At 44.0% G+C, this 26,227-nt stretch overlaps 3 protein-coding genes across 5 annotated transcripts in view; 1 reads left to right on the plus strand and 2 right to left on the minus strand.

The window, feature by feature from the left end:
• FBXL13 (F-box and leucine rich repeat protein 13) overlaps positions 1-25,603 on the minus strand; it is a 189,170-nt gene extending 163,567 nt beyond the window's left edge. Inside the window, exons 1-4 of the mRNA XM_075208743.1 lie at positions 25,238-25,603; positions 9,081-9,184; positions 4,575-4,668; positions 1,375-1,442 (exon numbers count right to left, since the gene is read on the minus strand). Of these exons, the coding sequence (XP_075064844.1) occupies positions 1,375-1,442; positions 4,575-4,668; positions 9,081-9,184; positions 25,238-25,312 (341 nt within the window). The 5' untranslated portion in view covers positions 25,313-25,603. The remainder of the gene's footprint in view (positions 1-1,374; positions 1,443-4,574; positions 4,669-9,080; positions 9,185-25,237) is intronic.
• The window catches only part of LOC142152281 (N-acyl-phosphatidylethanolamine-hydrolyzing phospholipase D-like), a 386,092-nt gene that overhangs the window by 268,380 nt on the left and 91,485 nt on the right, over positions 1-26,227 (minus strand). The gene's annotated exons all lie outside the window — the stretch shown is intronic.
• Positions 25,446-26,227, plus strand: part of LOC142152282 (armadillo repeat-containing protein 10-like) — a 54,170-nt gene continuing 53,388 nt past the window's right edge. For all 3 annotated transcript variants that reach the window (XM_075208751.1, XM_075208753.1, XM_075208752.1), the window contains exon 1: positions 25,446-25,954. In XM_075208751.1, coding sequence (XP_075064852.1) covers positions 25,771-25,954 — 184 coding nt within the window. In that variant the 5' untranslated portion in view covers positions 25,446-25,770. The remainder of the gene's footprint in view (positions 25,955-26,227) is intronic.

Below are 26,227 nucleotides of genomic sequence, written 5' to 3' on the forward strand. Positions count from 1 at the left end.
ATCATTGTGCAGCAGTTCCATGATGACGTCAATTGTGTCATCACAGAGTGGTGGTGGGGCTTGATTATGCAAATCATAAGAAAGAGAAGTGTTCTGAACGTGTGACCTACTCTTCAGGGACTACATAAGGACTACTCAAAATTTCTGGGGCTTCTGGAGATTGCAGGAGACTAGACAAGTTTTATAGCATTCTACCTGTATATTATGATGTGTGAGAGATTTGTAATGAGAGCTAATCACAAGTTTATCCATACAGATTTATACATCAGAAAAAGAGAGACAAATAGTAAGAGTGTATTATTACATATTTTACAAAGGAGAACAGATGCAGGATCAATTTAGAACTCAAGCAACAACATAGGATGTATGTAAATTATATTTAGTTGCCAAATAATTGCATAGATGTAACCATTTGGGACATAAAGGCATCTTCTCCATTGTTTACTAACCAGTGGTTTATGATCATTTTTATCTAAGAGTGTCCCAAGGCATTGTGCATGTACCTCTGCTCAGTCTATTTCACCACGTGGTGGTCAATTGCCAGAATCAAATTTCCCCAATGCAGAAGCCACATAGGCAGAGCTTTTTCACAAAAACCTCACAGAACCTCCTCCCTCTCGCTATGTGATGCCGGCATTACATTGCGGGGGGCGGGCCATGGTGGCGCTATAGGAACACATAAGGCATATCTAATAACATAAAGTAAATACCACATTTTTGATGTTACCAACACCAGCCACTCAGATATCTATTTTGATCTATAATGAAATCAGATGTCTGGTTAGCTGTTATGGGCTATAGCACCTGTAGCTATATTTACCATTATATTAACCTGTTCACCGCTGAGGCTTTTCTCACCCTTTTGCTCAGACTATTTTGGAACTTTTTGGGCTGGTCACATTCCAACATCAATATCTAAACTGCTGGGGGATGGGTAATTATGTTTTTCATTCATTTGAACTCCTTCAGTGCTAAGGAGGAGTGTGAATTGTCCTTGGCACATTAGACGTACATGTGCAGTCCCATTCGTCCTTAGCACTGAAGTAGTTAAATATATTTGTGCACAGTGATAATGGCTACAGAGTTTACAATAAGACTGGTACAAAATAACTGTATTCAAATAGAACAATAAATAGAAACTGCTGGGTTTAAAAAAAAAATAAAATAAAGATTGGCACTAAAGAATACATTTAAAAGAGCACAAAATCCAAAATATTCCCATCAAACTACATCAGTAAAACTTTCACAAGCTTACAAAGGCTGGATAAATCTGCCACAATATCAGATGACCTTATTTCTAAAAATATATTAATAGGGTCACTTTGCTTAACATTTAACATCTTGATCCACTTTGTCAGGTGGTAAAATACTCACTCAAAGTACATTCTCTGCAACTTGTTGATGTAAAATGAATATGCCTTTTTAAATAGCTCTGGCGACACCTGAATGGAAAAAAGAGATCCATCAAAGGAATGTTAAGTAATCGGAAAATCCTCTGGGTTACATCCAGAATATGCACAGTAATCACATAATAAACTTTTTGATAGGCAAGTCACAGCTTCACAACCCCTATCCTTAAGTCCCCAAACATGAAGGGCCTGATTTATTAGCAAACGCAAAATGAATGTAATGTGCATTTTTTTAAAAAACGCACGTATATTGGCAAGGAATATATCTGAAGATACGTCTGTTGATAAATATGGGTCTAGGTCCGCTCCGCTCTAACAGACAATACACTGCAGGATACATCCAATACCTATGTGAAATAAAAGTCTCAAAAAAATGCACAGAAAAAAAGCTATTCAATTAGTGTCACCTGTTAATAATATAGTCATTAACAGGTGACATTAAACATTTTTAAAAAAGTTTTTGTTTTAATTTTTCCCACCATAAAATACATTTATTAGTGTATTATGTTATGAATGTCTACTGTACATAAAATGCATTTTTACAGTTGCTCCTGATTGCAAACACATATTCTAGCATATATACACTACTGTCATCAATAGTAATCAGCACTTACAAAAACTCTGCTTTGTTTTACCTTTTTTTTGCAGCTGCTAGTTTTGCGCAAGAGCCAAACACTAGCTTATACAACCATGCTGTAGGCTGCTTGGTGATGATGTCACAGCCATTACATGCACGGATGTAATAGCTGATGGGAGTTGTAGTTTTTTTGCCACAATCATTGCACACAAGCTGCCATTCCACCACTAGGATTGCATTTGAAAAAATAAAAAACAAACTGCTACTAGGACCAACTGAAGTATCTTCAAAAGATGGTCAAAATAATAAAAAGAAAACAGACATACGACTTGGGAAAATAATACCATTATTACATTTATTATTTAAAGACGGGTTGATGCTTTAACATCTTTGACAGTGAACAGGTGAGTTAATCTAAATGAGATTACAGAGAATACATAAATCTGAGGCATACATGGAAGAGAAATATTGAAGTAAGGCAACCTTTTCAGATATTAAATATTGTATTTCCGGAGAGAACAGAGTTCTTCTACAAATGTAATTAAAGGACAATTAATCTTAAAAGTGATTTTTTATATCTCAAACATTGAATTAAAGTGCAAATTTCAGACTCTCCATGAATAAATGGAAATTCCCATTCTCTTCATCAAAACATTATATTTTACATAAAGTCATTGATTGTACTACTTTTAAGATTGATAAAAAACATTGAAATAAAGCAAACAGAGAGAATGCTTAGTTATTTGGTTTTCATTTGTGACCTCTCAGTTCATGTGTTTGTATTTGGCAATCTATAAAGAACATTTCTGTTACCCATTCGATCAGATCTTAAGACTTATTTGCACCAGCCTTTTTTTCATTTCTCATATGAAAATGACGTAAACTAGAGAAGTTTTGCCTATCATAGATATGTCAGTTCTACGTAAGAGAATTAGGCCCTTAACACTCTGACATATTTATAATTGCTATTTAGTCTAGTCATACACAACCTTTGATATTTATTATTATAGAACAGATGTTTCATTTCCCTTTAAAATCTCAGTAGGTATGTTTACATAACTACAAATTCCAGGTTCATGCCTGGCCTTCGGGTTGTATGAGGTAGACACCATCTAGACTGAATGTCTCTTCAAATGTTAACAAGTTGTTTGGCTATGAGGACACAATCTTGTACCCATGGAACAGAGAAACAATGAATAGATGTAATCTTGTGCCCATGGAACGGAGAGACAATGAATAGTTCACCATCTGAGACAAAGCCTTCACTATACATGAATAAGCCCCCTTACACAAGACAAGATGGCGGGCCCTTTCATTTTTTTCAATTTATTTGCCCTGCAAGAATTAGCATTTACAGCATCTCATTTAATTATCTGGATTGGACTGGAGTAAACACATATATTACAAGCTATTTACATAGGTCAGATGTGGAAATGTAATGACATATATGAAAACTTAGCCAACTGACCAATATGCACTGGTTAACTGACCAACTGAGACAGTGTATGATCCAGCTAAGTGCCATCTGAGCATAAAGTGAAAGCAAAGAAACAACATAACTACCGAATCACCAGTGATACCAACAATAATTGGCATAACTTACAAACACATATTAGAGCTTACACACACAGATGTTGGAAACAAAGCCTGTTAAAAGTGAAGATAAAACCTTGTACCTTGTCTTTGCTGTTAACAGAGTGTTCCAAGTGTCTTCTCATAGCCTCCCTGCAGCATATTTAATGTCAAACTACAGCTCTCAAAAACTGTTATATAGACCGCAGTCTATCTACATCCTTTAGTATTATATCAGTGTCTATAAAATCTGTTCTGCCGGGAGTGGAACTGAACACAGGAACTTATAGTACAGTTTTGCTTCTCACATAAAAGCCTATGTTTTCTCTATTTGATTGCAGACTCCAGACTGTAAGCTCTCACAAGCAAGGTTCTCTCTACCCTCTATCTTACGTCTGTACCTCCTTCGTCAACCTTGTATGTACTTTTATTTTTATTTAATTTAAAAAGTTTTATTGAAGAAGTTCAACGCATACAAAAGGGGTACATAGGAAGTAGACACTTGCTAAATAAAAGTCATCTATGAATTACAAAGAAAAAAGAAAAGTAATTTGACATGGAAATGTTGAATGTATATAACAATTTCTAGTACTCTCATTATTGTGAAATATAATTTATATCAATTGTGCCTAAAATATGTATGTATCAAATTATTCCAAACATCTAAGATTACAATTTACATCAAAAACAATAAAGCAGTTCCTATGAGCTTGCATATTATTTCTAGAATGGGGAGACCAGGAGGAAAAGGCAAGATCAATTTATAGAGAAATCAGAGGGTCCTGCAAAAATAGTCCGGTTTCATACAAAATGGTTTGTTGGAAGCACCCCCAAATTTGTGCCCTTAAGGAAGATGCATCGTTACAAATAAATTAAATTTTGTATGCTCTTTTCATGAATGATTTGTATTTTTTATGATTTGCCATTCTGTTTGTCAGGCACTGTATGTATATATATATATATATATTTCAGGTGCCTTCCAAATAAGTAATGATAATGATATAGATATAAATTACCAACTGATCTTCATCCTGACCAAAAAGATATTCTAGATAGCTTCCAGTCATCGCCTTTACTCTTGGCTTTCTTGTGTCATCTATGTACACATCCCTGTTGGAAAGAGAGAGATGATTGAGTAAGACATTCTGAGGGATGTACAGTCAATGTATACCTCATAGTTACTTTTATGCACTGAGGGCATCCCCAGAAATTTACTCAAAGATTTAATCCCCTAATTCTCTCGAGTGTAGAGGTATCAAATATATTTACTGTGTTCTTTGTCTCATGTAATTTCTTTTTTTTTACCAGGGGAGACCTTGTGGAGTCAATGGACTAGAAAGGGCTGCCTCTGTTTGTAGCAATACCAGTTCCAGTGCAATCTGTACATAATAGCGAATAATACAGCAGTTACTCTAGAGATACGTTTGAATGGATTTATGAGTAATGGGGCCACAGCCTGCGAGACAGACGCAGCTAAGGCCAAACCGCCTTGTGGCTGTCCCTGGTGAATACCGTCTCCTCGTTAAACTCTGCGCCCTACTTGAGTAGCACTAATCTGGGCAAACCATAGGATTCAAATTCTGAAACCGTGACAGTAAGAACAGGCCATACACAAAAGATAAAATGTCAGATCTGAATGTGGAACCTTCTGCTAAAGATATGCTTCAGAATTTGCTTAATCAGTGGATCAACAGGACGCAATCCAGTGACAACTCCTACAGGGCTTTCAGAGTCTTGCGGCCCGCATTGACTCCTTGCAAGCACCACCGTCTCCTCATTAGACTTCACGCCCTACTTGAGTAGCACTAATCTGGGCAAACCTTAGGATTCAAATTCTGAAACCGTGACAGTAGATTCATAGTACAGGTTATTTTGTGGAGATCAGACCAGTTGTTTTGAGAGGCAGAAGAATAAATTCAAATAAATGTCTCCAGTTCTTGATTTACCCTCTCTGTTTGCCCATTACATTATGGGTGATAGGCCGATGAGAAGTTGAGTTGGATAATGAGAAGTTTGCACTTCTCAATATCCATAATCTGGATGTAAAATGAACCCCTCGGTCTAAAACAATCTCCACGGGAAACCCGTGTAGCTGAAAAATCTCCTTCACGAACAATTGGGCCAGCTGAGCGGCCGAGGATAGGCCCCAAAGGGGTGCAAAGTGAGCCATTTTTGAAAAACGGTCAACAATCACTCAAACTGTGTTAAAACCTTTACTTGAAGGGAGATCCGTGATAAAATACATGGATATGAATAACCATGGTTTGGTTGGAAGTGACAATGGAACTAGTGGACCGGCTGGCTTGACTCGAGGTGTCTTGTGTTGAGCACAGAGATTACACGCTGACACAAACTGTTTGGTATTGGTGCGAAGAGTGGGCCACCAATACCTTCTGGAGATTAGCTCAGTGGTTCTCCAGATTCCAGCATGACCAGAAAAAACTGTTAGGCGTGGTACCATTGAAGAAACTTCCTCGAGAGAGCTTGAGGCACAAAGGATGTCCCAGGCGGTGGCATGGGAGAAGAGGATACAGATGTGGCCATCAGACAGTTGGGATCCAAGCTAGAACGAGACAGGGGCTCGGCTGTGTCTAGTTCATGGGGGGAAGCCCGAGAGAGGGCGTCAGCCTTCTTATTTTGAGAACCTGGCTTGAAAGTGATGTGCAGGTTGAAGAAGGAGAAAAAGAGGGACCAGCGTGCCTGGCGAGGATTTAAGCACTGGGCTGTTTGGAGGTGAAGTAGATTCCCGTGATCGGTGGTAATGCTAACAGGAAACTGTGATACTTCCATTAAGTATCTCCATTCTGACAGAGCTAATTTCATGGCCAATGGGACTTGTAGTTCCACAAAACAAAAGGGCGTCAGTTTATTTTTTTACATTAACTATCGCCGTTATTACCTTACACCCACCGTCCAGGGGTGTAGAAAGAGCCCTAGTGCTTTCAGCACTGGGCTGGTTATTCCTAGAGAGGGGGCCTGCTCATTTTTTTCAGCTGACCCCACACCCTAGGGAATCCTGCCCAGCGCTGAACAGCCTGGAGTTTGTTTGTCATTATGGCAGGGGGACCCCTTCCGCGTTTCCCCCTGCTATAGTGCCACCCACCCCAGCTGGTTTGCCTAGTGTTGGTTATGTGAAAATCGGAGTGACCCTACGCAAATATTTTTCCCGATTTTCACGTAACCAGCAGTAGGCTGGCAGCACTAGGGTTAATAGTGCTCGGACGGGGGGACCCCACACTTTTTTTATTTTAAACTTTTATCTATTTTTATTCTATTTTGAAAGCTGTCGGGACCTCCGGCTGTATAGTCTGAAAGTGTAACAGTGTTATGTTTACTAATCACGGTGCTAGCAAGCAGTGTGTTGTATCTGGTGATTTTTAAAGCAAATTCCAGAGATTTTGCTTAATCACAGCTTCATACGTTTAAGACTTGTATAGCTAGTGTGGCAAACAGTCGGGACTTTGATCTCTATCGATTTTGAAAATAGCTATTTTGGCAGAAACACATCTCTGGCGATTTTACATGAAATCTCAGCTTCATACATCAGCGAGTTTCAACTCTCCCGAGAAAATCGCTGTATTTGCAAAATCGCACCATCCATGATACATTTACCCCCAGGTTGGTAGAAAGTGCTGGGTTATAATGGTTCCAAAGGTGGTTTCTCTGTTTACCGATGGCAACAATGAGGGAATTCACTTGCCTGTGGCTTGAATCCGCGTTCCCATGGCTGGGGCATGGTGACGGTTCTCCCCACACCAGAACAGTGGTGGTATGCAAGCAAACTTTGGCCGTGCTAGGCCTGGACAGTTCTCATTTCGGCACCCATTCCTTCCGAATCGGGACCGCCACATCTGCAGCGGTTGCTGGCTCGTCTGGGCCCACTATTTAAGGAGCTTAGCAGGTGTAAATCTAATGTGTATAAGAGTTATGTACAGCCTTCTCTTCTTACTTGTCTTTTCTTCTCGTTTACTCTCTCTGCTGTGGTGACACAGGATTCTCTGCTGCTTATTGCCTATGGAGGTAGGGTGCGAAGGGATTTTTCCATTTTTTCCTCTAAAAAGCGGGCCTGATTGGCACTTGGCGCCACAAGGTTTTATGGTTTTACTTTCGCTTGTGTTTCTGCTGTCCTCTTTGTTTTCCTCTTTAGTTTTTGTAAGCATGTGCACCTCTGGTATGATGTGCTGCTGTTGATGTGGAGTATGTGTGGTCTCCACGAGTCTCAATGCTCTTCTTCTTTTCATTTTCAGTTCCAATTCCTAGGAAGGTTTGAATGCCGTTGCTTGTGTATGCTAATGTTTTGTGGTGCTTTCCTGCCATTACAGACCACTGGACCCCGCGGCATATTTGGGTGCTAGGACATGCATATGTTCATTGGGCTACGTTGCATACGGCAGCAAGGGACACAACTTAATTTCCAGGGTCGGTAGTGGGTAATTGGATAGGTCAATGGGGTTTACAATGGACTAGGTTTAGAAAGCTGAGGTAGCTAAACGTGGGGTGCTCCATATCTTGGTAATTCAACTAGGGGGGAATGATTTGGGCCTGGGTAAATCTGTTGAACTTATTTTCTTGATTCAGTACGAACTAGCTTGGGTTCACTCATTCTGGCCTGCCCCTTTTTATATGCTGGTCCAATATAGTGCCAGGAAGGATCTGGCGCTCCTTCAATGAAGGACGGGTGGCGGACAAGATCAGGAAGAAAGATAATGCTGTGGTAGTCCGGTTCACTTGCTCTCTAAGTGACTTGCGGATTGAGCACCCGTTCATTAGATTTCAGAACCTCCTTCTCTATAGGCGGGATGGTGTTCATATGAGCGATGTGGGCATGGTTTTATTTATAGAAGTTTAGCATCAATAGGGTAGGTTGGTGGTGGGCCTCGGGTCCTAGTAATCTGGGCATGGCCGAAAAATGCAGTGCAATCGACGGCCAGTGGTTTGGGTGCACAATATGGTAGTGGACACCCTTAACCCGCCTCTCTTCGATGAAGACGGCTATAGTCTCGGTCCAAGTACCGCCCGGGCGGGTCGGCTTGTGGTTGCATTCCGTTAGCCCAGAAGGGTTGCGGGTTCTGTAGTGCCCGGGGCGAATGCCCCATATAAGGTAGATGTGTGCGCCCAGGGTGTGTGTTGGTTGTACCCCCATCTGCGGGTGTCCCATGGTTAATGCTGCGGCATCCTGGCTTGCCTGGCGGATGTCAAACTGACTGCTCTTTTTCTCCACCACCATACCTACAAAATAAACTGCTTTAATTTTGCCACACTAAGGTGTTGTGTCATTTATTCAAGAATGGTTAAAATAAGGTTAAGAAGTTAAAGGAAGTAAAGATATCAGCCGTTAATCATTTTATGAGAACTGAGGGCTCAATGAAGCTTAAAATTTAAGGCTGGATCATTAAACTGTAGTTAGTACTCTGGGGTTAATAGTTTAACTAAAGGGTATACACCCATCTGATGTCATAGGGGAGGGCCAGACATAGCCCCTAAGGTAGATGGGCAGAGAGTTAAGTAGACATATACAGTACCATAAAATAGAACGATCACCCTTCTCTAACAATTCCTTGATCTTCTGTTCCAAAAACTGCAGTGGATTTTCTGGGCACGTGGCACAGAGTCCACAGAGTAAAGCCTGGAAAAAAGACACAACTTTTAACCACAAAAGATTATTTCACACAATAATAATTGTTAAAATGTATGCAAGATGCAACAGTATGATTAAAAAAGTAATTACTATTGAAAAATGTTATGTAGATTGCCAGATGTAACAAATGAAAGCAGCTATCCACACTACAAAAGGCAGATTCAATTCGGTGCGAGGTGTCGGGATCTGTCTCCGTAACAGTCTGCAGAGAAAAAATGAGCAGAGATTCCTTACTGTCTGGCCATCAATGTGTGTCGTAGGACACTTGGGTGATATGCAGCGGCACATTGCAGCCAATTAAATCTGCTCATTCGTCTCCATAAGGTTAGCTCAACAACCATTTCACAACCATTTACTGTACCCATCATTAAGGGATGGTGATCCCACAATTAATACAAGAACATTCAAACCATTGTTTCCCTATGCAGAGTGTCAGGAGTAGTATTTTGCATTTATTTCTTTTTTTCTATATACATAATTATTTATTCACTCAACTTGGAGCTGAAATATTTCTGTGGGTTTCCTCCGGGTGCTCCAGTTTTCTCCCACACTCCAAAAACATGCTGGTAGGTTAATTGCCTGCTATTAAAATGACCTTAGTCTCTCTCGGTCTGTGTGTGTGGAATTTAGACTATAAGCATCAATGGGGCAGGGACTGATGTGAGTTCTCTGTACAGTGCTGCAGAATTAGTGGGTAGCGCTATATAAATAGCTAATGGTGTTGATGATAGGGTGCAGTAGTGGTTAGAACCAATGTAAAGAGAAGTAATGGGAGGCAAAGAAAAAGAGGCCTAATAAAAAATGTAAATCCGTGTCAGAACATTACGGAGAATACAACAGTGTTCCCTCTTTAAATTTTTTCTTAACTCTTTATTCTTTTTTCCTTAAGTGATAATTTCACATATAGGGCCTGATTTTGAGTTAGGAGCAAAGCAAAGAAAAGAAGTAACCTTGCACCTTGGTAAAACCATGTGTTATTAGAGGGGGAGGTAATTTAAAATGCAGAGACAGATTTGTAGTTGGGATACGGCATGTTATAGATAAACTTTAATTTCAGTGTAAACATAAAGCTATCAAGTATTTGTGTGCTACATGAAAAAAAAAAGCCAGTATTTTCCTTGCATGCAAAATAATATGTCAATTTGTACCCCTTGCATTGTAGCATGGTTTGTCCAGGTGCAAAGTTGCCCCTTTTCTTTGCTCCTAACTCATAATTAGGCCCATAATGTAATTTTTATCCAATATTGCCTCTCACCACAGACAGAGAATCTGTAGTTTGAGAACTCAACAGCTCCTGAACTGCAAATTTTTTTGTCCCGGCATAGTCAGGAGAAATTCAAATCCAAAAGCATTCAGAATATTTTTTTCTTTTCGTTCTTCTACTAATTTAATTGCATCATGAAAACAAATCGTATACAGGAAAAACACATATCTATAAACTATATAGTGACTGCCTAGCATGTTCAGTAGACCAAATTTGTTCCTTTTGCTAGTTAGTAAGTCTCCATGACCTTTTTTGTAAGATATCTCTCTGGTGAAATGAATACACAATTCCCACATAAACTTGCACTAATGTCTGTGAGGATCCTTGTAATACCAGCTACAGACACTAAGTGGCAATGCACCATGAATATTAACAACTATTTATCACTTATGGCAATCAGCACTTCTACAAATTAATCAGGACTAAGAAACCCCACCTGTATGCAGCCTTTATAAGGCCCTCACTCCTAGTACCAAGCAAAGCAAAGTTTGGATTTGCATTTCTCTGGTGATGCACCTGGACCCAGACAGGTAACAGCTATTGAGAAGTAAATTTGTATTTCACCTATTTCTATTTGTATTATTTAGCTAAAGCTAGTTCTGGTCAGTAATCTGCAAACTACCTCTGGTCATGAGTCGGATAAATGAGGGGTCTCTTGCACTACCTATATGTTAGGGGTATATTTACTAAACTGCGTGGAAAAATGGAGATGTTGCCTATAGCAGCATCTATTATTTGCAGCAGCTACAGGACACTTACACCTGCCCTGAGCTGGTGTAAATAATAATAGTAGTAATAACTCTTTAATAATAATTAATAAGCTGATCCTCTTGCTGTCTGATCAGGAAATGTGGACAGAATAACGCAGCCTGTACCAACAATGAGTGAATGAGTGTCTAATTCAGTATGTCTCTGGAAAATACATAACAGAGACAGAACTTCAAGCAGCTCATTCATCTCTTGTGAACAAATATTAAGGGGAATAAATATGCAATGAAGCTAATGTGTATCAGGACATAGATACAAAGCAGCTGATTGCTGCAGTCTATCTGCATTGAAAAGGTGCCGACAAATGCTGCATGACAATAATTTTTTTTTACCTGCATAACATAGCAGCAGAGAATAAACACCAAGGTTAATAATGATGTAATGAGACTAATGTGTATTAGGACATAGGAATTAAAGCAGCTGATTCCTGCAGTCTATCTACATCAGAAATGTGACTACAAATACTGCATGAAAACATTGTTTTGCCTGCATTGCATAGCAGCATTGGGATTATATATTCACCAAGAAATCCAAAAGAAAATAAGGATAATTTAATTAAAAGTACTCTTATTGGATGATCATTGGCAATATTATAACAAATAACAGACACTTAACAAAAATGTGATAAACAGCAAATAAGGGTTACCAGTCGATGACATGTTATTTAAGGAGTAGTGATGCGGTTTGGCAGCTATTGGCTGCTATTTTAACAGTTAATCTTTGGTCTTTCTTAGTGGTATTAACAGTGAGTTGGAGATATATTTCTGGGGGATTTTAGACATATTTAGACAGACCTGGTGGTTTTGTTTGGATTAACCCTTTCACACCCACATGGGTATAGTCACAAAAGTTACAGTATTTAGACTTTCCAGGCTTCTTACAACTGGGTTTAAGAGAAGACACACTAACAGACAAAATGACAAAACAAAAACCTAATATATAATAAACAAGGCTATAGAAAAAAGAAAGAAGCATCAAAGTCTCCATAGAAATCGAAAAATATTGTCATCAATATTAAAACTTTAGGCAAAAATAAACAGACAGAAGAAAAAAAATCTCAAGAAAAAACATAATTGTGATATAGAATGGTAAAGCATCACTCCACACTGCCATCTAATAGATACCTGAACACAATATAAAACATATATATTGCAAACTATGCAATATTGATATGTAATTTTAATTCAGCAATACAACTTTTGGAATAAAAACAAAATTATTACAGTACATTTTGCCCATCTTCCACAACAAGGTGACCTCATTTAGATAGGTACACTAAATAAATATTATATTTTTCATAAAATAAGGTGTGGGACAAAATTCCTTTGTCTTTGCATACTATTTAAATACCAGGCACATTTGCAAAGACTTTATTGGCCAAGCATACACATTCATGGGCTGATTGGCCATAGAACCTGCCAAGACTTTTCGTGGTAGGCCGGTGACCTCAGGAGGCCTCCTAATGCATTTTTCTATGGAAGGGGATTAAAAGAAAATAAACATTATTTATTTACATTTTTTGCTCCGGCAGTGGAGCTGACTAGTCGGGCCAGTCCACGGCCTCCTAGATTATTGCTCAGTATAGCTGCCCCGACCCACCCTTAATCCCTCCCACTTGCCTAGTTTTTAATGAAGGGGTCATGCAGCCTATTGCTCAGTGCACGATGGCTCCTACTTCCTCTCTGATGGCCCCTCCAGCTCAACGCCGCTGCTGAACCCATTTCTTCCGCACTGTGTCATCCTAGACAACACCTGGACATCTTATGGTAAGTCATTTTCAGAAACTATAGGTACATAACTAGACACACATACACTGGTACAGACACTGGGCACACATACACTGGGCATGCATATACAGAGACAGACACACTGGGCATGCATATACAGAGACAGACACACTGGGCACACATCTACAGAGACAGACACACATGGCACACATTAGTCTTTTGATGAGACGGAGTGAGGTATTGATGGGGTTATTGAATATAAATGGAATTGATGATGTCAGGAATTATCATCATCATTTATTTATTTATTTATATCCCGCCAATAATTCCACAGAGAACTCACATCAGTCCCTGCCCCAGTAGAGCTAACAGTCTAAATTCCCTAACAAACAGATACACACACACTAGGGTCAATTTTGATAGCAGCCAATTAACCTACTGCACAGTGGGGAGAATTAATAACTAAACTGGATAAGGGAGTTGATGATTACAAAGGGGTTAATGAATGAGGGATTGTTATGATGAGGATGGAGTTAATGTTTTTGAGGAGGGGTTAATTCATGATGAAGAGCAGTCACAAAAATGCTCATTTTATTATATGTGGTCACCAGGCAGCTCTCTGCCTTGTATGGCGGCCATAGGAAATCTCTCTGTATTGTATGGCAGTCACTAGGCGATGCTCTTTGTATTGTATATGTTTCACTAATACTGGCCAAATTATCATGCAGAACAGTATAAACCTTGCAAAACATTCTGTTTGGTGCATCCATGGGAGTATTTTCATTTAATTCTGAAAAAAAAGCATTTTTTTTATTTGTTTATACTAGTGTCTTTTATTTAAATTATGTTTTTTATCTTTGAAATCCCACCCCTAACCCCAAGAAGAGGTATAGAGGGCATTCGGAGGGTGAAACCACTTCTTTGTGGTAAGGGCACACACCACCATGGTTGGGACACCCTAAAGTTTTGCATACAGGTAGGCAGAGGCAATGTGTTTTTTTTTTGTTTTTTTTATTAATATTGTTAGAGATGTTTGAACCGTTGGTAGACCCAACTATTGTTAAATTAATGCTAACCCTGCAGGAACTCCCTGCTGCTGGATTACACTGCTGCACTCACATAACCAATATGTGTATTCCACACACTACTAGTGTGCTGACTCTTTCTACTTGTATTTGCTCCACCTACCATTGCAATGCTTTGCCTACTTGCGTGTTAGCTCCGCCAACTTTGACAGGTGGACTGTGCCTACCTTTGCGTTTTTGCATTTGTCTCGCCTAAAACCAACATACCTAGGGCTAATGGAGAGCTAACCCCGCCTACTTTTTATTGGTCCCACCTACCATTTATTTGGTCCTGCCTACATAGCCACTTTCAGAATTTTTTCCAGGGCCACTTTAAGTTCCCAGTCCGCCCCTGTGCACATAACTGCAAAGTCTCCAATGCTTCACTTCTGTAGATGGCTAATTGGCATCACTACTATCTGGTATAAACTAGAGATGAGCGGGCTCGGATTCTGCTAATCCGAGCCCACCCGAACAGTGCGGATCCGAAAGGGATCCGAGCACTGTTCGGATATTTCCGGCGGGCAAAAAATTGAAAACGAGGCTCTGTCGTCCAAGTCTCTCGTCGAATCTCGCGAGGGGTGGGAGGGAGGGCCCAGAACAGTTCCATCTTGTACCTCTTTTTTTGGCATTATGAGCTCAAGCTACCTCGGTGCAACCTTTTGGCTTAAACAATATTGTGAGGTGTTCAGAATAGACTGGAAATTAGTGGAAATGAGTGTTATTGAGGTTAATAATAGCGTAGGAGTGAAAAAAAACCCCACAAAACTGGGTTTTAGCACTTTTTGTGCTTTTTTAAAAATAAATCAGAACCAAAGCCTTCCGTCGGATGTTTTGGCAAAACAAATCAGAACCCAAAACACTAAAAGTGGCCGGTGCACACCCTTAGTATAAACGTTGACATGAGAGTGTACCACATACAATAAACTGACACTGCTATTAGCCATGGTGTCATAGCCTCAGTGTATAGCGAGGAGGGGGTATTCAGTTAAAAATGTGTTGTTAACCCTTGCAGCTTTGGCTGTCCTCTTGGACATCCCCCTTTAGAATTACATTCCTTTCTTACCTCCATATCAGAGGTTAAGCAGGGTATACACTTCTGCAATTCTCACATGATAACCAACCATTTAGTCTGATATTGCAAGTGTGTGTACACTCCCACGATCATGTTTTATGATACCAAAACACATGGCATTATTTGATTTGGTTTCATAAACCTCCTAAAAATCACAATCAACGATGGAACGATGTAGGGCTAAGTGGAAGTGTGTATGCACTCACGAAAGTCTGTTGTCAGGCGCCGCTCGGCGGCCACCCGCCCGTCCATACAAGAACGTCTGGTTGCCTAGCAACCAGACGCGTCATTTCCCCTTCCTCCCGGCCGGCCAGCCCAGACCCAGAAGCGTCTCCGTTGCTAGGCAACGGGACGCTGCAGATAGAGAGCGCTACGGCGCTGCCCTATGACTAGCGCTACGGCGCTACAGCTATTACAGCACCACTAGTGCTGAGGGCATTGGTTAGCAGCCCTATTTAAGTGCCTCTGACCTCACCTCCTGTGCCAGAGTTTCAGGTCCTTTCCTGTCCTCCAGTGTTCCTGTGTCTATCTGTTTCCTGACCCTTGCCTTCCTCCAGTTTATTGCCGTTTGCCTGTGACCCGGATTGCCTTGACTACCCCTTTGGATCTCCCTTTGTACCTCGCTGTCAGAACGTTATCGACCCGGCTTGACTCACACCCCGTTTGAATTCTCCTTGTGTACCTGCATTACCCGCATCATTGCTGAACCCGCCTGTCTGATATCCCTCTCGTGCTTCGCTATCTGACTCGTGGAAGGACCGCGACCTGCGTGTTTCCTGCAGCCAAGTCCATACCTCCTTGCGGGGGTCCCTGGTGAACACCAGGGGCACGTTAGACTCCGCGCCTTCCTCCGAGTAGTGCCAACGATAGCAGGTACGCTATACTAGTCGTGACAGTAAACTCTGGCGATGACAACCGAAGGAACGGGGGAACCCTCAGCCCGGGACCTTCTCATTCATTTGGCTCAGCGAGTAGAACAGCAAGAAGCAGCCCAAGCACATCTCCTACAATGTGTTCAAGGTATCGCTACACGCTTCGATGCCTTACAAGGCTCCCTGCCTGCTGCTCCTGCCATTACCACCGCCCCAGGGGCGTCCGCCAGTGTGGTTACGGTATCCACTGCAACTTCTGGCATGCGTATCCCCACACCTGAAAAATACGATGGAGATCCCAAGAAATGCAGGGGTTTCTTGAACCAGTGCTCCATCCAGTTTGAGTGCAATGCAGGAGCATTTCCTTCAGAGCGAACGAAGGTGGCGTTTATGATCTCCCTCCTGAGTGGTCAAGCACTAGCCTGGGCTTCGCCTTTGTGGGAAAATGGAGACCCTCTTCTTAATAACACCAGCTCCTTTATTGAAGCTTTCAGGAGAGTCTTCGATGACCCTGGGAGAGTAGCCTCTGCGGCCACCAGCTTGCTGAACCTGCGTCAAGGCAACTTATCTGTTGGGCAATATGCCATCCAGTTCCGGACCTTAGCGTCAGAGCTGAAATGAAACAACGAGGCGCTGGTCGCAACTTTTTGGCAAGGTCTAATCGACCGTATTAAGGACGAACTAATTTCTCGGGATCTCCCCTCTGATCTTGATACCCTAATTGCGCTATGCATTAAAGTAGACCTACGTTATCAAGAACGCACCCGGGAACCTCCTGTCTCTAAGCGAGTGGTTCCTCGCCTGGCTCCTCAATTTCAAAACCCAGTTTTGCCTATGGATGAACCCATGCAAGTAGGACGGTCTCGTTTATCCCCAGAAGAAAGAGAGAGGCGCTTCAGGCAGCGTCTCTGCCTTTACTGTGGCGATTCCGGACATGTTCTCAAGGTCTGTCCTAAGAAACCGGGAAACCCGTCCTCCTAAACGGTAGCAGGGAGGCCGGTTTAGGAGTATCCACAGTTGCTCCCTACTCAAAAAACACCCCTGAGCTTCTTATGGCAGTCACCCTGAGCACCCCTAGAGGTCCCTTCTCCACCACGGCCTTTGTGGATTCTGGCTCCTCCGGGAACTTCATTTCTGCCACTCTCATTGCTGGGCTTCAAATTCCAACTCTCCCCTTGCCTCAACCATTATCGTTAACAGCAGTAGATGGGAACCGTGTCAGCAGTGGCTCCATCTCCTACATCACGTCACCTATTCGGTTAATGGTTGGAGTCCTCCATAGCGAGATGATTCAGTTGTTGGTATTGCCAAAATCCATCAATCCCATTATCTTGGGGCTTCAATGGCTACGAAGACACTCTCCGCAGATGGATTGGGACCGAGCTCAGGTTACTCGTTGGGGTACAGAATGTCATCATAGATGTCTACCTAGTGTTCTGCCTCCTGATTCCCAAGTTGTTGCTCAGTCCACGGTTACGGAAGTTAGCCTTCCAGCTGCATACACCGACTTCCAAGATGTATTCAGTAAAACGGAGGCCGAGTTATTACCTCCCCATCGGCCCTGGGATTGCTCCATCACTTTGCTTCCCGATCAACCTATACCCAAGGGGCGAACGTATCCCCTTTCTCGCCCAGAGACCCTGGCAATGTCCCAATATATCAAGGAGAATCTGGAACGTGGTTTTATTCGCAAGTCTACCTCTCCTGCTGGGGCTGGATTCTTCTTTGTCAAAAAAAAAGACGGGTCCCTGCGCCCATGCATTGACTATAGACCCCTGAATCGTATTACCATCAAGAATCGGTACCCGTTACCTCTTATCTCTGACCTATTTGACAGAATCAGCGGGGCTCAAGTGTTTACTAAATTAGACCTACGAGGGGCCTACAACCTCATTCGTATAAAGAAGGGTGACGAGTGGAAGACCGCCTTCAATACGAGGGATGGGCATTTTGAATACCTGGTAATGCCCTTCGGTCTTTGCAATGCCCCCGCCATCTTCCAGAATTTCGTTAACGACATCTTTCAAGATCTATTGTACACCTCCGTAGTCGTTTATCTAGACGACATCCTAGTGTTTTCTAAAGACTTGAGTTCTCATCAAGAACAAGTGAGGGAGGTCTTACGAAGACTGCGCAAATATCATCTTTATTGCAAATTGGAAAAATGTGTTTTTGAAGTTCTCCAAGTGTCCTTCCTTGGGTTCATTGTGTCCGGCTCCGGGTTACAGATGGATCCCACCAAGGTGTCATCCATCTTGAATTGGCCTCAACCGCAGAGTCTTAAAAGTATCCAAAGATTCATTGGATTCGCCAATTATTATCGACAGTTCATCCAAGATTTCTCGTCCATCATTGCTCCAATTACAGCATTAACTAGGAGATCTGCCAATCCTAAGATATGGTCTCCAGAAGCTGTTTCTGCCTTCACTATTCTGAAGAAAGCCTTTTCCTCTGCCTCTGTGCTCTCTCAGCCGGATCAACAGCGACCTTTCTTTGTGGAGGTGGACGCCTCTTCAATAGGCATTGGAGCCGTGTTATTCCAAAAGACACCTTCAGGTACCCACTCTCCATGCGGGTTCTTCTCCAGACGATTTCTTCCCAACGAGATTAATTACGGAATCGGAGACAAGGAGCTTCTCGCTATTAAAGCAGCCTTGGAGGAATGGCGGCACCTATTAGAGGGAGCCCTATATCCAGTTACCATCTTTACAGACCACCGAAATTTGACATTCATTCGGGAAGCTCGCTGTCTGAATCCTCGGCAGGCCCGCTGGGCATCATTCTTTGCTCGCTTCAACATGATTCTTACCTTCTGTCCAGGTGCTAAGAATGGGCGGGCAGACGCTCTATCTCGTTCTTTTGATGATACAGACCGCCTGAACCCATCAATTCCTCATTGCATTATTGACCCTTCGAACATCATTGCTATTACCAATACGGTGAAGGATGTTCCGCCCACAGGACGATCATTTGTGGAACCACAATTACGACTCAAGGTGTTGCGTTGGGCCCATTCGTCCCGTATCGCGGGTCACGCGGGCATAAAGAAGACCACATTCCTTCTCTGCCGTCGGTTCTGGTGGCCTACCATACGCGCTGATATACGGGACTTTATTGCAGCATGTACCATTTGTGCCCAACACAAAACTTCCAGGAAGGTCCCTGCTGGGTTGCTCCAGCCCCTACCTACGCCGGATGCTCCCTGGGAGAGTATAGCCATGGATTTTATTACTGACCTTCCCTGCAGTTCTGGATTCAATACTATCTGGGTTGTCATTGACCGATTTTCTAAAATGGTGCATTTTATTCCTCTGTCAGGTCTACCTTCAGCCAGTCACTTAGCCGACACATTTATCAAGGAGATCTTCAGACTTCATGGCTGCCCTAAGGAAATTATCTCTGACAGGGGAGTGCAATTCATCTCCCGGTTCTGGAGGGCTTTCTGTAAAAAACTGGGTACGGAGTTAAAATTCTCATCGGGATATCACCCCCAGACCAATGGTCAGACCGAGCGGATCAACCAGGATTTAGAGACTTTTCTCCGTTGCTTTACCGCTGATAATCAAAGCAGATGGTCGCAATTCCTTCCCTGGGCAGAATTCTCACACAATCACCATGTCCATGAATCTACCGGGTTTTCTCCATTCTTTATTGTGACCGGGATGCATCCTATTATCCCAGATCCATTTCCCAATTCTTCCTCCTCTGTTCCAGCGGTGGACTCACTTTATCGAGAATTCTCTATCATTTGGGCCACAACCAAAGCAGCTTTACAAAAGGCATCACAGCACCATAAGATCTTTGCAGATCGCCACCGTAGGGCTACTCCCCTATTGAAGGTAGGGGATCAAGTATGGCTTTCCACTAAAGACTTAAAACTCAAAGTACCATCTATGAAAATGGCTCCACGTTTTATTGGTCCTTACATCATCTCACAAGTTATTAATCCAGTGTGTGTTAAACTAAAGCTACCGGCTTCTTTACGATGTCATAATACTTTTCACGTGTCCCTACTCCGGCCATTGGTGCTTAACAGGTTCTTTGTACCTCCATCTCGACCTCCTCCGGTTCAAACCTCCTCTGGAACAGAGTTTGAGATCAGCCGGATCCTGGATGTCCGCATTCGCTACGGGCAACAACAGTTCCTTGTGCACTGGAAGGGATTTGGCCCGGAAGAAAGATCTTGGGTGGATAAACCGGAGGAGGAGGGCATACTGTCAGGCGCCGCTCGGCGGCCGCCCGCCCGTCCATACAAGAACGTCTGGTTGCCTAGCAACGGGACGCTGCAGATAGAGAGCGCTACGGCGCTGCCCTATGACTAGCGCTACGGCGCTACAGCTATTACAGCACCACTAGTGCTGAGGGCATTGGTTAGCAGCCCTATTTAAGTGCCTCTGACCTCACCTCCTGTGCCAGAGTTTCAGGTCCTTTCCTGTCCTCCAGCGTTCCAGTGTTCCTGTGTCTATCTGTTTCCTGACCCTTGCCTTCCTCCAGTTTATTGCCGTTTGCCTGTGACCATTGTGACCCGGATTGCCTTGACTACCCCTTTGGATCTCCCTTTGTACCTCGCTGTCAGAACGTTATCGACCCGGCTTGACTCACACCCCGTTTGAATTCTCCTTGTGTACCTGCATTACCCGCATCATTGCTGAACCCGCCTGTCTGATATCCCTCTCGTGCTTCGCTATCTGACTCGTGGAAGGACCGCGACCTGCGTGTTTCCTGCAGCCAAGTCCATACCTCCTTGCGGGGGTCCCTGGTGAACACCAGGGGCACGTTAGACTCCGCGCCTTCCTCCGAGTAGTGCCAACGATAGCAGGTACGCTATACTAGTCGTGACATCTGTCCAACACTTCTGCCGATAGTTATTCTGTAGAGTGTGTACAGAGTCACGATCTTTTCAGCAGATAGTTATGAGAGATGCAGATCACAGATCTGATGGTAAATCATGTTGGTGTATATGCATGGATCAGCATGCTCATCTGGACTTTCAGTAGTTGGTAAAATCTTTACAGAAATCACATCTGAAGTAAGATTGACTAAGTGTGTTTCCAGATTAAGAAAGAGCAACTGTCCTTAGCAGAATTTAAAAGAAACTGATTAATGGGAAGGAAACAGAGGAGCTTATGTCCATATGAGGAAACAGAAGTAATCAGGAAGGGTGGTCAGGAAAGAAACATTATGAAATGTAAGTAAGAGATGACCTGTGACCTTGAGATGATTTAGTTCAGTTTGGTAAACTTGTAGCTTGCTCTCGAGAAAAACATTTTAGTACCAGGTGGAAGGGGTCCTGTTGGAAATGATATACAATCAGGGCCGGACTGGCCATCTGGCACTTCTGGCAAATGCCAGAAGGGCCGATGGCTATATGGGCCGGCCCGACTCCCCCTGTCTTCTTGGTGGCTGGAGGAACCAGCCACCTCTGCTGCGCGCTCCCCAGCTCCCTCCCCCGTTATGCTGTGCAGCCAGTTACACTGGTGAGTTTCCTGTCTTTTTTAATTTTTTTTTTTTTTTTTTTTACTGAAGACGGGGGGGGGTGCCGCGATTCTCGGGGGGGGGGGGGGGGGGGTCGCGGGGGTGCCGCGATTTTCGGGGGGGGGTGCCGCGATTTTCGGTCGGGGGTGCCCGCGATTTTCAGAAGGGGGGGTCGCGGGGGTGCCGCGATTTTCGGGCGGGGGTGCCCCCGATTTTCAGGGGCGGGGTCACGGGGGTGCCGCGATTTTCGGGCGGGGGTGCCCGCGATTTTCAGGTGGTGAAAGCCAGGGAGTGCTGGGAAAGGGGGTGAGAGCCAGGGAGTGCTGGGAAAGGGGGTGAGAGCCAGGGGGTGCTGGGAAAGGGGGTGAGAGCTAGGGGGTGCTTGGAGAGGGGGTGAGAGAGCCGGAGGGGGTGCTGGGAAAGGGGATGAGAGCCAGGGGGTGCTGGGAGAGGGGGTGAGAGAGCCGAAGGGGGTGCTGGGAAAGGAGGTGAGAGAGCCGAAGGGGGTGCTGGGAAAGGGGGTGAGAGAGCCGAAGGGGGTGCTGGGAAAGGGGGTGAGAGCCAGGGGGTGCTGGGAGAGGGGGTGAGAGAGCCGAAGGGGGTGCTGGGAAAGGGGGTGAGAGAGCGGAAGGGGGTGCTGGGAAAGGGGTTGAGAGCCAGGGGGTGCTGGGAGAGGGGGTGAGAGAGCCCAAGGGGGTGCTGGGAGAGGGGGTGAGAGAGCCGAAGGGGGTGCTGGGAGAGGGGGTGAGAGAGCCAGGGGGTGCTGGGAGAGGGGGTGAGAGCCGAAGGGGGTGAGAGAGCGGAAGGGGGTGCTGGGAAAGGGGGTGAGAGAGCTGAAGGGGGTGCTGGGAGAGGGGGTGAGAGAGCGGAAGGGGGTGCTGGGAAAGGGGGTGAGAGCCAGGGGGTGCTGGGAGAGGGGGTGAGAGAGCCGAAGGGGGTGCTGGGAAAGGGGGTGAGAGCGGAAGGGGGTGCTGGGAAAGGTGTTGAGAGCCAGGGGGTGCTGGGAGAGGGGGTGAGAGAGCCCAAGGGGGTGCTGGGAGAGGGGGTGAGAGAGCCGAAGGGGGTGCTGGGAGAGGGGGTGAGAGAGCCGAAGGGGGTGCTGGGAGAGGGGGTGAGAGAGCCAGGGGGTGCTGGGAGAGGGGGTGAGAGCCGAAGGGGGTGAGAGAGCGGAAGGGGGTGCTGGGAAAGGGGGTGCTGGGAGAGGGGGTGAGAGAGCCAAAGGGGGTGAGAGCCAGGGGGTGCTGGGAGAGGGGATGAGAGAGCCCAAGGGGGTGCTGGGAAAGGGGGTGAGAGAGCCGAAGGGGGTGCTGGGAAAGGAGGTGAGAGAGCCGAAGGGGGTGAGAGAGCCGGGGGGTAGAGGGTGCAGGAAGACGTGTGAGAGAGCCAGGGGAGTAGGTGGTACAGGAAGATGTGTGAGAGCCAGCGGAGAAGGTGGTGCAGGGGGTTAAGTGAGAGGGACAAAGGAGAAGATGGTGCAGGGGCATAGGTAAAAGAAAGTGTAAAGGGAGAGACATCTTAAGAATGGGAATGTCAGGGATGCAACCATCATAAAACACAAGTAGTAATGAAGAATGGAAATGCACAGAGGGGACAAGTGTTAAAAAAAATAAAAAATCAAGCCTTCATACTCCATTCACTTATATTTTCTATACCCCCACTCCTAAATTTCTGCTTCGACCACTGCCCTCTATTCCTGCTCCCGACTGCCTGTGTGAGCTGAGAGCTGCTGATCCCTCCTCGCCCAGTGCGCCCACTAGGAGAACAGAACACAGGATGCCATAATCAGGTAAGTTCATATATTTTCTCGTGTGCAATATGTTTTTAACCATCCTTTCTTGAACTGGGGACACTACAGCGTATCCAATAATGTTTAACACTATGTATTGCTCATTATTGCGCTGTAATGTTTTTTGCATATTTATCTGTACAGAGATTTTTAATTAAGAGGAAAAAACATTGCTTGTCATAAATTTTATCTGTAATTGTGTCAATATATCTATTTTTGTTTGCATTGTAAATGATGTATTAAGCTGCTCTTGGGACTCACACTCAGTATCTGATATGCTGTAGCAATTTTTATTTGTGAATGAGTTTTTATCTGAGCTTTACTAATGATTTGGGGGCACTACTATGCCGTAATATGATTTGTGGGCACTTCTGCATGACCAAATATGAATTGAGGGTAATACTATGTGGCATAATATGACCTTGGGGCACTACGGTGTGGCATCATATGAACTTCTGCCAAAGGCAAGTCTTTCATTGTTGAATATGATGGGAGCCCAAAGAAGTTGCTGTATCGGGGCCCAAAATTCCTCTTGTCAGCCCTGCCTGTGAGTCAAGGGGGTAGACGCCTCCAGGTAAATAATCTAAATGTTTCCTATCTAATCAAACTGATGGATCACATCCAATTATTTCTCACCCACCTCCTCTATCCCCCTTAATTTATATACTGTGTTATTTAAAATGAATAGAAAAGACGCATATCCAATTACTGTAGTAAAACAAAAATATTTTTCTCTGACATTTTGCTGTAGATGGAAATACTTTTAATGCGGCCGTGTGGATTCAACTCATCATTCAATAGTTATGTTTTTTTTAGATATATGTTAGTTTTATTTCATGTGGAATGATTTATGAAAATTCTGCCATTACTCTTTAATTGAGGGAAAAGGGTACCTGTTACCTATATGTGTGTGTAAGTACTCTGTTCGTTGTTGCTATTTTGTGGGAGATTTGAAAAAAGCAAAACATTGTTTCCTACAGTGGCGTCTGTATAATTGGTGGTATTGCTGTAGTATGGGGTGGCGTGCTGGTGGCAATGTTGTAGTGTGTTTGGGGCTTAGTATTGCTAATAAGTAGGAGAGGGTATTGCTATAATGTGGGTGATGCCGGTTGCTGTAATGTGGGGGGTGATGCTGGATGATGTAATGTGGGGGTGATGCCAGTTGCTGTAATATGGGGGTAATGCTGGACGCTGTAATGTGGGGGTGATGCCGGTTGCTGTAATGTGGGGGTGATGCTGGTTGCTGTAATGTGGGGGGTGATGCTGGATGCTGTAATGTGGGGGTGATGCCGGTTGCTGTAATGTGGGGGTGATGCTGGTTGCTGTAATGTGGGGGGTGATGCTGGTTGCTGTAATGTGGGGGGTGATGCCGGTTGCTGTAATGTGTGGGGTGATGCCGGTTGCTGTAATGTGGGGATGATTGATGTAGTATGAGTGTGTGTGGGGGGTTATTTATTGCTGTAATTTGGGTACTAATAATGTATTGTCATGGTGTTTATTGATGTAATTGGGGTGCTAATAATGTAATGTTGAGGGTCATTAGGAGAAATAAATACTCCCCCCCCCACACACACACACACTCATACTACATCATGTTGTACTGCGCCAGCATCAGTGTGCAACAATATAGTGCATGGAGCCCACAACACGTGGGCCTGTGTGCTTTAAATGCCAGGGCTGATTTTTAGTCCCAGTCCGGCCCTGTATACAATACAAATACATCACTACATGTATCAATGCCTATTGCTAGTTCTGATTTTAGTTCGTTATTCAATGCTCCTTCTAAAGTGAGCAATCCAAAAAAAGAGTTAAATGTTCAATATAACCAGGACTCCACCCTGAATGACTGTATTTACAATATGCAGGATGTTTTCCAGCAAGTTACAATTTGCAACCATCATTTCCAGACTGCTTAGTTTAGGGCAATAGTTATTGTACGATGTATGATGTTATTACTGACAATGATGTAGTGACAGTTTCAGGCGCTGCAGTGATTTCAGGTGCTATTACCTCATAGATCTGGGGCAGGGAGTGCTGCTTGATGTAGCTCCGGAGCTGGGCATCTGCGTTACCAAGAGATGCCATGTTACTATTTGGGTTCTTGTCCCGCTGCTCTGTGCCCGGTAACTAGCGTCTGCTTTGTATCATAGCAACCGCTAAGCCGCCCCAGCACATCCAGCGCCGTAAGGCGGCCACGCCCCCCTTTACGCCGGGCATTAACATCATACATTGGGACATCGGCGGAAGCGTCATATACTATCATCAGATATACTGCACAGAGCGGGTAGCGTGTGACACCAGTGCTCGCCTCGCGTGTATTGCTGAATCTGTAGTAGGAACGGTACAGTGCGTATTGTGGTCTGAAAAGGTTAATAAATCACGTGACTTAGAGGAGGCGGGACTATTAGGTCGTGACGTCACAAAGACACGCGTTCCTAGTTCTCTCTCGGCTGGCTGTTGCCGGGTTAGTGGTATTGTGACGTCATAGAGAGCCTGGATGGACCCGCTATTAACTGACAGTTCAACACTGTAGAAAGTGTAGTATGTTACCCACAGGGCGTGGTGCTGTGGCGAAAAGTGTTTTAGGCTTGGCTCTGGGGGTAGGTGCCTGTTACTGCGTGTACAAGGTGCTGTCTGTTGCTAGATGCAGGAAGAAACGTGTGGCAGGCAGTAGTATACTGGATAAAGTATCTGGTATAGAACTCCTAGCAAGTGTACAGGGAACAGGTAAAAAAACAAAAACCACTATATAATACTCTAGAGGGGCTTGTCATTCCTAATTGATTGCAAAGTTTTGCATATATTATGTGTTTTATGGGTTTATATTGTTTGTAACTACGTGGAGTAACTTGTTTGTATCATGAGGTATGAATCTATGAACTGTAGAGGACGGCTTATTGGTGTGTACATGTTCTCCAGGAGGGAGTTTTATGAAATTGTTGTGCTTGTGTACAAAAGTAGTGCTTGCTCCCCCACATTATATGTGACAAGGTGAGAGTG

Source organism: Mixophyes fleayi, chromosome 4 (assembly GCF_038048845.1).
Source record: "Mixophyes fleayi isolate aMixFle1 chromosome 4, aMixFle1.hap1, whole genome shotgun sequence".
Classification (NCBI taxonomy): Eukaryota; Metazoa; Chordata; class Amphibia; order Anura; family Limnodynastidae; genus Mixophyes; species Mixophyes fleayi.